Raw genomic sequence first — 12,414 nt, forward strand, 5'->3', positions numbered from 1 at the left:
GACATTTTCAGTGTGGGAGTTAAACACAGAAATCAACATTTAATTCAGATACTACATTAAAGTCAGGGTTGGTCATTTCCTCCAGATCCACTTTTTAAGATTTTGGTGTAAATTGTCTTTAGGTCCTGACAGACATTAATAACTCATGTTCTCTGAAAAAGGAACAAAGAGAATCCATCATCTGTATCAGTTTGTAAGTCTGTAAAAACTTCAACCAATGTCTGCCACGAGGTACCAATCTGATGAACCAATCAGACGCCTCCCTGTCTCCCTGCTCGCTCTCTACCTCTTGCGTGCTCTAGCTCACACTGAAAGCTCGTCACCGATGACTTCAGGAGTTTATACTGAGAGTTTACTGAATGAGACATGAGACGACGTAGTTTCTACACAATGACAGAGATGAGCTGAGGTCATGTAAGTGAGGGGGCGTGGCTTTTGAGGGAGCACAGAGGGGGAGGGGGTGCAGACGGAGCACTGAGGGAATGCTACTTTCAAAATCATGCTAGTTTTAGAAAATAACCAACCCTGCCTTTAAATGTAGAATCTGGTATAATTTCTTTCTATGAAAACTAAACTGTGATAACGGCAGCTCCTGTGCTTAATTCTTATTGCCTTTCTTTTATTTGTTCTGTTCTGGAGTTTCGGCCTGTGGCTGCGTCCACTCACCAACGTCACGACGTAAATACATCTGAAGGTGCGTGATTAGCGTTATGTTAAAACATTTCTGTGCTGAACAGTGAAATTAGCTGTGATGAGAAGGATAGAAAAGAGCAAAAAAATTCAGACTTTTAGAAATAAAAAGCAGCTCTGCAGTGAAGCTCGTACCGAGTGTAATACAGGCACAGGCTGCTAATGTTAGCATTGCTAGCAAGAAAGGGACTAGCTGGCTGCTGCGTTCTGTGGTACGACAGAAGACAGAAGCTAGCTACTTCATGATGAAGTCCTAGAGCATTCTAGGATCTCAAATATCTCCATCAGTGACTGTGTTTTAAAGCCAAGAAAAGTCAGATATTTTCTCCACACAGCAGCAAACAGCCACAGTATGAGCTACCTCAGCTTCTCCAGGTGACATCGGCTTTATTACGGCTGATGAACTGAAGAGGGCGTGTAGCCGGCTGGATTCAAGCTCAGTGCTAACTTTTACTTCACTTCTCTGGAATAGCTTTAATGGTTTATAATACTACATAACATTGTTCCCAATATCTAGCCGGAGGTTGTCTTTAAGGTCAGATGTCTGGCTACGTGTTGTTGAGTTTTGGTGTTGTCTCTCTCTCTCTCTCTCTCTTGCTCGCTCAGTCATTGTGATCATATATGTGTGTGTGTGGAAACCTAGAAGATAAAGGTGTCCTACACACATGGTTCTTGTGCGTACTATGACATTTAATCCTGGCGGCACCACTAACGCTCTGTACATAAAGGGTCTGTGTTATCACTCGTTTTTATTAGTAATTAACTTCCACTCCATTCAACGGACCAGCTGACACGGACACATACACAGTAAACAAACAGTTAACAAGGCGTGACAGAGAACCTGCAGGATCAGAGTTAGACGACAAACAAACTGATTTTTAGACTCAAACAAACATAAGCGTTGATTACTCAGCATCTGTGGAAGTGCATGCTCTGACAGGTGATGTTGAATTCATCCACATGTGCATCTAAAAAAAGGTTTTTAATTCACAGCCTCCAGCCAATCAGAAACAAGAATTCACCTACATTTTTTGAAATAACACAAAACACAAACTTTTAAGTTGTCTGCGGTGTCTTTGCAGTTCCCTGAATGAATGTCATGTTTGCACAGGATGCACTCTCTTTTTGTGGCTAGCTGGTTTATCAGCGGGGACGCACGCCAGACCGAATCATGCTACACCGAGGTTAGCCTGGTCCCCCGCTGGACGCCACAGAGCAGAAGCAAGACAAGAGGCAGAATTTATCACAGTCAGGCAGCTTCTCCCAAAACTCTTCATCCACTTCTCTTCAACAGGAACCTCTCTTTTTTATTCTCAGCGTATAAAAAAAAGAAAATTACCTTGTTCCCTGCTTTCAACAAAACCAAAAGCATGTTCTCTGCACTCAAAGCTCCGTGATGAAATAAAACTTTTTAAGCACAAACGCCTGGGATTCCATTGAGGTATCAAAGCAACAGCAGCAAACATAACCAGTGTACCCAACAAGCTTTTGTTCAGCACTTCTAGCAGGAATCAAAGAGGCTCCCGACGGACCGTTTGTCTTTTCTATTCTGCCCATGTCATGTTTCCTCTCCTCTGTTTTCTTCAGCATGTTTGGCACTTTCCTAAATCCTTTAATCCATTCATATTTTCTTCACCAGAATCTGTCCAGGTCTCTGTCCAGCCCTTACGGACTCTGCTGCTCCATGTTATCAATCAAAGGGTCTTTCTTCATAAACTGAAGATTTCTAATTGACCTCCACACCCCGACATAGCTGTCACTAGCAGACTGATTGGAGGAGGTGGGGTTCTCCTTTTGGATGTGCTCCCTCTGCATCTCCAGCGCCTCCTCGTCGGTCATGACTCGGGAAGTCACCCCTGCTTCCTTGTCTCCTCTCCACACCTCTCCATTAGCCAAGCCAGTCGGCGCTTCCTCCTCTTTCACATCGCTGGTCAACACTCCCTCCATCTCCTGGTTTCCTGGATCAGATCCGTCACCGTCGGCCGGCCCGTCGCCATTCAGCGCGGGTTTCTCTCTGTAGGGCTCCCCAGGTGGACCACCATCCTTCCCAGACCCCTCCAGGTCCTCGTACAAGCTCTTCTTCCTCGTCTCAAAGTACTTGACCACACAGTAGGTGATGGAGCCGACGGTGTTGACAACCACGCCTCCGATGAACAGCCCCGTCGGAGCGACGTCGCTGAAGGCCAGCATGCCGACAGTGATGGTGGCGATGCTCTTCACCACCCCGACGAAGCTGGTGGTCACGGCGGAGTTGATGTAGGTGCAGTGCAGCGTTGTAAAGTTCATGGCACAGCCGATGAAGATGCAGAAGACGAAGATGACCGTGATGTTGGGATCTTTCCAACCCTCGTAGGTCCACATGTTGATGGTGTCCATGGAGATGAGGGAGCACACCAGAAGCACCTGAGAGAAGACAAAAGACAAAAAAAGGAAACGGGTAACTAAGGTCAGGGGAAGAAGGAGAAAAAGACATTAAGAGAATGCAAAAGTAAAGAGAAAACAGATTAAGACAGCGAGAGAGGACTTCAACAAAAGTTAAAAAGAGGCTAAATAAGAACAACAACATTCAAATGAAGGTAATTAAGAACAGAAGGAAGAGAAACAAAAAGAGAATAAGATTTGAAAGGGATAGAGGGAGACATCAGGAGGGAACGACCAAAGAGAAAGAGCTAAAAAGTTATCAAAATGATATGGCAATGATGAGTACAAAGAGAGAATGAATACCCTTCAGTGGATATCAAACCTATCGTAATGTACATGCACTGTTGAGATCCCCTACCGGTGAGGCCATGATGGCGATAGAGTACTGCGCTGTGAGTGGTCCGTACTCGCTGTCATGACTGGTCTTCTGGATCAGGACCAGGTAGGAAGCGTGGATGATGACCGCCAACACACCGGTGATATAACCGAACAGATCGCCGGTGAGATCACCAGCGCCTGAAGAAAAACAAAAGGTTAAAATTTAAGGATGCACCACAGGATTTCAGGATAGTGATAGGAATTATGCAAGCTATACTTGATTTTACTGAAAACTCTGGAATTCCATTTCTCAAACCTTAGCCCTGATGTGCTTAGCTTCATTTTCAAAACATGCATTGGACCTAACTTCCCTCGTGCACATACATCAGTGTTTTACAAAAGAGGAAACCGTAAAAATAGAACAGCAGAAAGGGGAGAAAGAGGGAAGGGAAGAGTGTGGGAGTTTTTAGCGGGGCAGGAAGAGGAATCAGAAGAGTAGATAAATGAAGTCAGACAATGGAGTAGGCGGAGGACGAAAGAGAAAGATGGAGGATTAATCCTGAGCTGGGTCTGTATGTGGGCTGGAAACTTACAATGAAAGTGAGACTGTGCAACAAACACCGAAAACACACAGAACTCCAGACATAATATAATCCCAAAACTGTAATGGATACTGTTCTTGGAAAGACGTGTGTGGAAAGTTGCAATAGTCATAATATCACTATATCAATATTTCACTGTGACTCTTGTAGTAGAATTATCAAATTGCTGGTGAAAATTAGTTAATAAAAGAGTAAAAACTGACACCAAATTGAAGCATAAAAAGTACATTAATCCTGCACTTTACCTTTGAAGGGGCATCTGTTAATCAAATTGTTCCCTATATGATTAACTTGCAACATGTAAATTATTGCAGAATCACTCAATTGTGATATTATTGTTATCTTTGGCCACATATGGCGTATCGTATCATGAGTAAGGCTACGATTCCTAGCCCTAATGTTCACATGTGATATTAACCAAAGGAAGCATGCAAAGGGAGAAACGTATAGGTCCTAAGATTAAGCCCTGGGGGACACCATAATCAAGATTAGCTAGGTACAGACACAGACACTCCTATGTTATCCAAGACCTATCTATCAATATATTAGGAGGTGGACCCCTCAGGGAAACACAAGATACTGTACTACAGATGGTTTAGGAAGACAGTGACATCAATGGAGTCATGAGGTGGAGCACCCAGCTGTGACCTGAAGAAGCTGTGAAGATTGTAGCTTCTGTGATTTGTGTTTAGCTAGTGGTATACACATTTTCCTATGACTCTGGAAAGGAATGGTGATTGTCAGCGAAGGAACTGAAGAGTCTTGGTTTGTCTTTTGTTTGGAGGGAAGAGACCAAAGCTGTTTAAGTACATATGTCGGAAAAGCACGGAGATCGGGAAGCTGTGACATTAGAAGCCGATTTTAAGGGACCAATGGTTGGGGAAACATACTTCAGAAAGAAGTTGGTAAAATGTCCAAAGACGATTTGTATGGCCAAGTGTAATTCACTGTTCTGCAGTAATTTGTGAGAAAAATGCTTAAAGCATTGGGAACAATAAAGGTCATGATTAAAAGACATTGGTCACTTGAGGGACCAAAGAAAGACCTCCATTGAGGCACTCATCCTGAACTCTAGATTTAAAAGTTTTGTGGACATTCATTGGAACATCTGCAGATGTTTTTTTTCCTTAAGAGTCTGGGGGCAAAATTGACTTAGAATTCAATTTTAGTGCGACGTACATGCAGAACGATGACGGAATGGCTTATCTCTCCGGATTTATCCACATGCTGCTGGAAGATGATTACACTGGTTTCTTAACGGAGAGGAAAGGCGATTATCACAAAGATTAAACCAAGAATGATTAATGTGTCCATTAGAATCATATTCTGCACATTTCACACTTCACGTTTGGACCCCCCTCCTGTGTGAGAAGCACTGAGAGCAGCAACAGAGGAGATTGATCCAGGAAATGGACTATCTGTAGTATTTTTGTTTATGAGCTCAGGATCATTAACAGTAATGAAAGAGGAGATTTTACTGCTGGAAAGATGATTAAAGGATCTTTACAGGACCAGAAATGAATGAAACTTGAACAGCTTTACATATGAGGAAATGCTGTTTAACTGATCATTTTATAAATACAAATAAAATGTTGTTAAAACTCAGAGTTCATGTTTTCTATTTCTTGTGCAAAGTACGATTGTGATTAAAGTCCCTTTTATTTCTTTCAGTAAAACAGAAGGAATTGATGTTTTCGGGGGAGGGGCATTTAAAACAAGTAAAAACATTTTGAAAGGTTCTGCAGCTTAATGCATTATATGCTGCAAAATAATAATAGAACAAAACAAGGGGGGGCACTGCAAAGCCAGTGAGGCATGTGGTATCTGTATGATCTCTATTTACCAGCTAGTGCAGCTCCACCAGTTGTGATGACCACGGCAGTCACCACCCCAAATGAAGGGATGCCGTTCCTCAGCACACACACACCGATGCTGAGCGTGAAGAGCGGCAGGCAGCGCTTGAACACGACGTACATGGGCAGGCTGAGGCCGCGCAGAGACCACAGAGTGAGAGTGGACTGCAGCGTGGAGAGGACACACACCGAGGCAAACTCCTGCACAGAGAGAGGGAGAAACACAAACACACACGCACATTATTGTTGTTTTAGAGGACAGTATATCAGCTTACATTCACTCTCTGGAGGCTTACGCCGACCTTAACAGCAATAACTGCATGAAACCCTGTGGGATCAGCCCTATTATCCCCAAATGGGAGATAAGTCCCCATGCTGTGACTGTGTGACTTACATGAGCACATTGTTGCACAGAACACACTCGGCTCAATGACGGCATGTCCAAAACGATCTCTATCCCAATTCTCAAACGTGGCAGTTTGGTCACTGGCTCTGCGCTTTAGTATAACCTTGAAAGCCATTTTCATTATTCAATTCAATCAAATACACAGATGTCCAGCCCCTATAATATAAAACAATTGGACCAGCCTATCAGCTGTCAATAAAAAGGCGATGCTTGTGTTGTTTTTTTTACCAAAGTCTGAACTGAACCAGTCGCAGAAAACTGAAGCAGCAACCTCCATCTACAGGTCGATCGGTTACAGTGTATAGCTAGCTGAGCTAAAGTGAGGAGCCAGCCTGTTATTCAGATTTATGATGGACAACTTTGTAAGCCTCAGGGAGAGTACGTTTTTTTCATGGATGAAAAGGCCAAGTGTGTGTGCCTCATCTGTGGGACCAGTGTCTCAGTGAGCAAAAAAAACAACGCATCATTTCATCCTAACAAAACACAAGAAGCCATTCCCCGCTGGTGGGATGGTGAAGGAAGTGATGACTGCGGTGGCCGAGACGATATTCAGGGACCATTAAAGTGAGAGTAAATAAATGTCCACTATTTACAATTTACAGTCTGGTGATAAAACAGTAGCACAAAGAGTCTCTGCTTTGGGTGTTCACATTTGGCACGCTTTAAATCAAAGAGGATGCGATGCGATGGCTTTAATTATCAACCCTGAAGGTTTCCACTAGTTTTCATCTCAGCAGAATGATCCTGACGCACTCAGTCCTGCACAGCACACTTTTGCACATGATGCTGATTGGGAGTGTTTTCTGGAAATTGAAGACGGTTCATTGTTTACTCATCAAACATTAACCCTTTGTCATGCCCTAAAGGGTCTCATACAGACGCACAAAAGCTTCATGAATGTCAACCTTTTGGGAGAAACCTTTGAATCTTAGAACAACAAGTCTGGCCCAAGGGCCGAACAGGAAGTCAGCTGAGAAATAAAGTTAGCCAAAAGACGTTTTTGAAGGACTATTACTCAGCTGACGGGTAAAAACAAAAAGGCAACGTTGAGTCTCTAACCAAAGTGATCCCATGTTTCCTAAATCTTACCAATTTGTTTTTGTTCCCAGAGCTAACCAAACAGTTTCACCTGAACGACGGGGTAAAAAGGGAGTAAAAGGACCTCAAAAAACAGACGCCAAAGGGTACCTTGAAAACTAAGCTAAACAGACATTAGCATGTTAGATCTTTAAAATTAGCATGAACCAAAGGTTTCAGACTTTTGGACATGCCATGGTAATTACCACTTGGTGAACGTTGCAACATTCTCAACCTTTGGGTGGATTTAGACCCCTGAACTCCGTGGTTATGTTTTGGAAAGAGTAAACAAGAATTAGGTTTAGATACTGATCTAACTTCTTATAGAAGTCAAGTACTATTTGTATGACTGTGGAATCATACTATCACATCATGCCACAGCCTCCAGGCCAAACAAACTTTTGCGTCATGCATGTATAGTTTGTCACCTAGCCAGCCTGAAGCAGAAACTGGAGGAACTGCAGGTTTTTGCACTTCTGTATTGGCTTTATTTTCAACCTTGATGTTGCCACTTGGTCATACCTCAGCCAAGTTCTACTCAGCACAGTTTAACACCTGACACTGATTGCTTGAGTTCCTGGAAATTCAAGCCTGTTCATTGTTTACTCATCAAACATTGACCCTTTGTCAGGCCCTAAGGGGTCTTATACAGACTACAGGGTCTCATACAGACTCACATAATTCTATTTTCAATGTAAAGCAGAAATCTTTGAATCTCTGGCCTTCAGGCTGAGTAGGAAGTCAGCTGAGAATTGCCAGTAACGTCAATGCATGACTTTTACCTACAGCTGACTGGAATTCCAGTCCTGTACTATCACATGCAAAAGCCTCCACACCAAGCGAACATATATAGTTTGTAACCTTGCCAGCCTGCAGCAGAAATTCAAGGAACTGTAGTTTTTTGTACTTCTGTGATTCTATATTGGCTTTATTTTGAACCCCGGACTTGGACTCAGTAAATCAGCCAGAGGGAGGCTGACGCAACGGAACCTGCTCAGCACAGTTTAACACCTGACACTGATTGCTTGAGTTCCTGGAAATTCAAGCCTGTTCATTGTTTACTCATCATGACAAAAGCATCAAGACATGCTGGCCTTGGTATGAGAAAGCATCAGAGTACCATTGGATCAGAGACTTTTATGTGATTTGTGATATTGGGCAACATGTTTAAAACTGAGTTAGTAGGAGGTGCTGGTAGCGTAGTGGTCAGTGCGGGCGCCCCATGTACGGAGGCGTTAGTCCTCCAAGCAGGCGACCCTGGGTTTGAGTCTGTCCTGTGGCTCCTTTATCGGATGTCATTCCACCCGCCACTCTCCCCAATTTCCAACTCTATCCACTGTCCTATCAAATAAAGGCATACAAAGCCCAAAAGATGAAATCTAAAACAAAAAACATGCAAACTATTGGATGATGTCGACATAAACACACCCCTTATGACACGTAGTGGCCATGTGTACTGTACATCATCTGTCATATACCCAACTGTGATTTTGTACGGCCCATTTTGTGCGGGTGGATTGATTTGTGTGGGAAATACAAACTCTGGTGGCGGAAGAGAAGGGAAAGCAAAGATGACACCCAGAAACTTTCTGTGGTCGTAGATTTGCAGAAGGTATCAGACCTTAGACCTAATGCTATTGTTACCCCAAACTGCTAATTATTCAAGGTAATGTATGTGATGAACTTTTGCAATGTAGGCCTAAGATATCCCCCTAAAAAACTGATAAAAATGTACTTGTTCACATGTAATTTTATATTTTTCAAAACGTTAAGACCATCAAATTTGACATTTTATCGCATACATAGAACAAAAGGTTATGAGCCTTTCCACTTTCCGTACTCTACTTTCTCTTTTAAAGCCTTTAAAATCAAAGAGTTGTGCATTCACTGATATATTTATTGTCGAGAAAGCAAATGTTCAAACCTCAAACCAAAATACTGAAATACTTGTTCCCAAATTGGGCAAACTCCCATTAAGCTCCTTAAAACATCATACATGTGATGTAATTTCTGCATCTCTGTAGATGTACAGACATTTAGCTCGTTCCCTGGGTCTCCCCTCACATCTGGATTATTTGGCAGACTCACATTCTTATTGTGTCAAATCTTCATTTCATATTGGATTTATTTGCTCATTTCAGTGTTTGGTTTCAACACAATAATACAAAACATAAAAAATATGTTCTCATAATCCTGAAACACTTCATGAGCAAACAGGAGCAGGAAGAAGAAAACTTATAATACCTGCCCCCCTTTCCTAATAACACAAGAAACTGTTTAACAGAATAAGATGGCTAACCTGTTGTTTTCTCTTTCTTTCACAAAACAAAAAATAGATCAACAATATAGAAACAATTAAATACAATCAGTTAGATCAACTCAATACATTCAGAATTTCCCAGAACCTTTTCTTTATACATTCTTTTAAATTGAATGATATTTCAGCAGCATTTTAAATTAAGCTTTTGGGTAGAGTAGGTAGAGTGACATGTTTTACCAAATAAAGTAACCTGTACCTGAACCTGTAGCATGCCTCTGACTTTAGCATCATCTTGAGGACCGAGCCTATGGGACGGTTTGACAGAACTGGTTTTGCAGGACGCTGTATCACATGTGTGCTGTTCATGTCAATTGTCCTCCAGAGTCATAAATCAACAACTTCAACCTAAGCCATCTGAATCTCCTGAATCTTTTCTTGTGTGAAGTCAACTTTGTACAAATTGCCTCAACAATTCAGAACATAAATATCTGCACAACTTGCTGCGTCGACAGCATAAAACACGATAAATTGGTCACATTTGAATGAAATTCATTAAATTGATGGGCACCATCATGGCGAGCCTGCTCAGATTCAAACATCTGTAACGCGTGGCTGTCGTGATTTTGATTTAACAGTTCTGCCAGTAAAGTCAATGGATCTCATCAGTCAATCAAGCCACTCAGCCAAACTGTCAGCTGCTCAATTAACCAGTCAGTCAATCAGTCAATCAGCCAATCGTCAAGAGGAAGACACCAACAGGCAGTTTTAGCGATATTAGAAGAGGAAGGGGGGCGTCTACACTCAAAACGACTATGTAGAGATCATCGACATGAGGAGTTTAAATGTGTTCTGATGAATGTACATTAAATGGAATAAATTGTAGGAATCCAACAACCATTTTCCCCTCCTCTTGCAGAGGAAAAAACATGAATATTGAGCTTTAATTTGAAATAATTTAAAGCTTAAAAACACCAAATATTCTTATTTTTGTTAAATAAAGAGGCTAAAGAGGATTGCACGGTAAGAAAGCAAATGTTATCCAACCATCTTGAATGATTTTTAACTCTTACATGATCTGCAATATAGTTATATATAAATATAGTTTACACTACAGTAAAAGTCGAGAGACAGGATTCTCGGAACCATAGAACCTTTAGCGCATGCCCGTTTGATGAAGGCATTTTAACCTTTCTTCTAAGGAAGAGTGTCTTGGCCTTTTCCTGTCTTTTTTCATTCATGCATTTCGAGTGGAATGGAAGAGATCTGATGAAAAGGCTTCAAAAAACTTTGGTTTCCTCAAACTTTCAGACTGATCGAGAAATGAAGCCTATTCTGCCTTTCATTATAAATGTTTGAAAATGCAGTAAAAAGCAGAATTATTCCCTTTATGTAGAATTGAATTTGAACGACCCCTTCACCCCACTCTTACTTAGCTCCCCCAGAATTTTGTCTTGCATGACACCCTTGATACATGGTTACACATTCTGGGTTTAACGGCCTCACCAACGCTTGTTTTTTATCAATGTAGCAACATTTTAAAGAAAAGTTTTAAGAATCATTTCGTAAAAAAAAGACCGGGTGCTCATCTTCACAAGAATCTATTGTGTCTCTATGATAACAGATTGGAATACTAACCCTAACCCTTCTGCAGAGCCTTTTAAAATATAAAATAGACTACCCTCCATCTCCGATCTCATCCCTGGACAGTTTTCATGATTAGCGGACTGTTCAGGTGAGTTCTTACCTTGGACAGGTGCCAGCTGAACGGGGGGATGTCCACTTTCCCCAGCCGTCTCAGGGTCTCCAGAGTGATCGCGGCGGTGCTGCTGGTGAGGAACTGGATGAGCGTCAGGAACTTAAAGTCATAATAACTGATGAGAAACTTCAGCAAAATGTTCAGAGAGCCGGAGAAAATGCCGTGCGCAACGGCCACGGAAATCCCCAACAGCCGACCCTTTACCACTTCCATGGTGGCGGTTTGCTGGTTGCTTTTTGTTGTAGAAAAGGAGACACAAAGAAGGTTAAAAAAAAGGTGCTGCTACCGGCCCGGTTTGGAGCGCTTTAGTCCCGGGAGTGAGGGGGGGCGGTTTGTGTTTTTACTGATGCTGGACGGACAAGAGGGAGGAAAAGAAGTGAGGATGTAAAAAGCTGAGAGGAGAGCTCACTCTGCATGAAGTAGCTTTTTAATGAAAAACAGACATAAAAGTGAAACCTGAAGGTGTTGGGGAGCTGATCCGGTCCTGCTCAGTCTTTCTCCTCCGGTCGTTCTCCTCGGCTTGGCTAAAACACCATGTCAGGTCGTGCTGTCTCTTTCAGCTGCGGGCAACACTCAAAAACTCACACATGGTTTTTGTATCAGTGCCTTCAGACTAATGAAGACCAGCGGAACACCTCCTCAATTACTTTTCTGTGCTCCAAAACCAAAAATAAAAAAAACCCTCCGGGAACTCTTGAGAGACGCAAAAAAAGAAGAGAAAAAGAAGAAGAAGAGAAGAAGAGAAGAAGAGACTCCCCGGGAACAGGAGCTGCAGCAGAGTACAGTAGGAGCGCAGCAGATGTACAGGAGCTGTACAGTACAGAGGAGGTCGTCCTCTGAGAGCGCTGCGAGTGAAATATGACATTTTGCCGCAGCGCCTCTTGGCTGTGTACCCGAGAGAGAGAGAGAGAGAGAGAGAGGGGGGGAGAGAGAGAGAGAGAGAGAGAGAGAGAGAGAGACATAGAGAGAGAGAGAGAGAGAGAGAGAGGGAGAGAGAGACAGGGAGAGAGAGAGAGAGAGAGGGAGAGAGA

General features: G+C 42.5%; 1 protein-coding gene across 1 annotated transcript; it reads right to left on the reverse strand.

Annotated features, from left to right (window-relative positions):
* Positions 1 to 1,733: 1,733 nt before the first annotated feature.
* On the reverse strand, positions 1,734 to 12,397 carry slc35d3 (solute carrier family 35 member D3). The gene is made up of 4 exons (XM_061052845.1): positions 11,372 to 12,397; positions 5,875 to 6,085; positions 3,470 to 3,627; positions 1,734 to 3,093 (listed from the first exon to the last, which is right to left on the reverse strand). Exons 1-4 carry the CDS (start codon positions 11,594 to 11,596, stop codon positions 2,356 to 2,358), a joined length of 1,332 nt encoding a protein of 443 aa, XP_060908828.1. The 5' UTR covers positions 11,597 to 12,397; the 3' UTR covers positions 1,734 to 2,355.
* Between the last annotated feature and the right edge of the window lie 17 nt (positions 12,398 to 12,414).

The sequence above is a fragment of the Labrus mixtus genome, chromosome 12 (genome assembly GCF_963584025.1).
Source record: "Labrus mixtus chromosome 12, fLabMix1.1, whole genome shotgun sequence".
NCBI classification, from domain to species: Eukaryota; Metazoa; Chordata; class Actinopteri; order Labriformes; family Labridae; genus Labrus; species Labrus mixtus.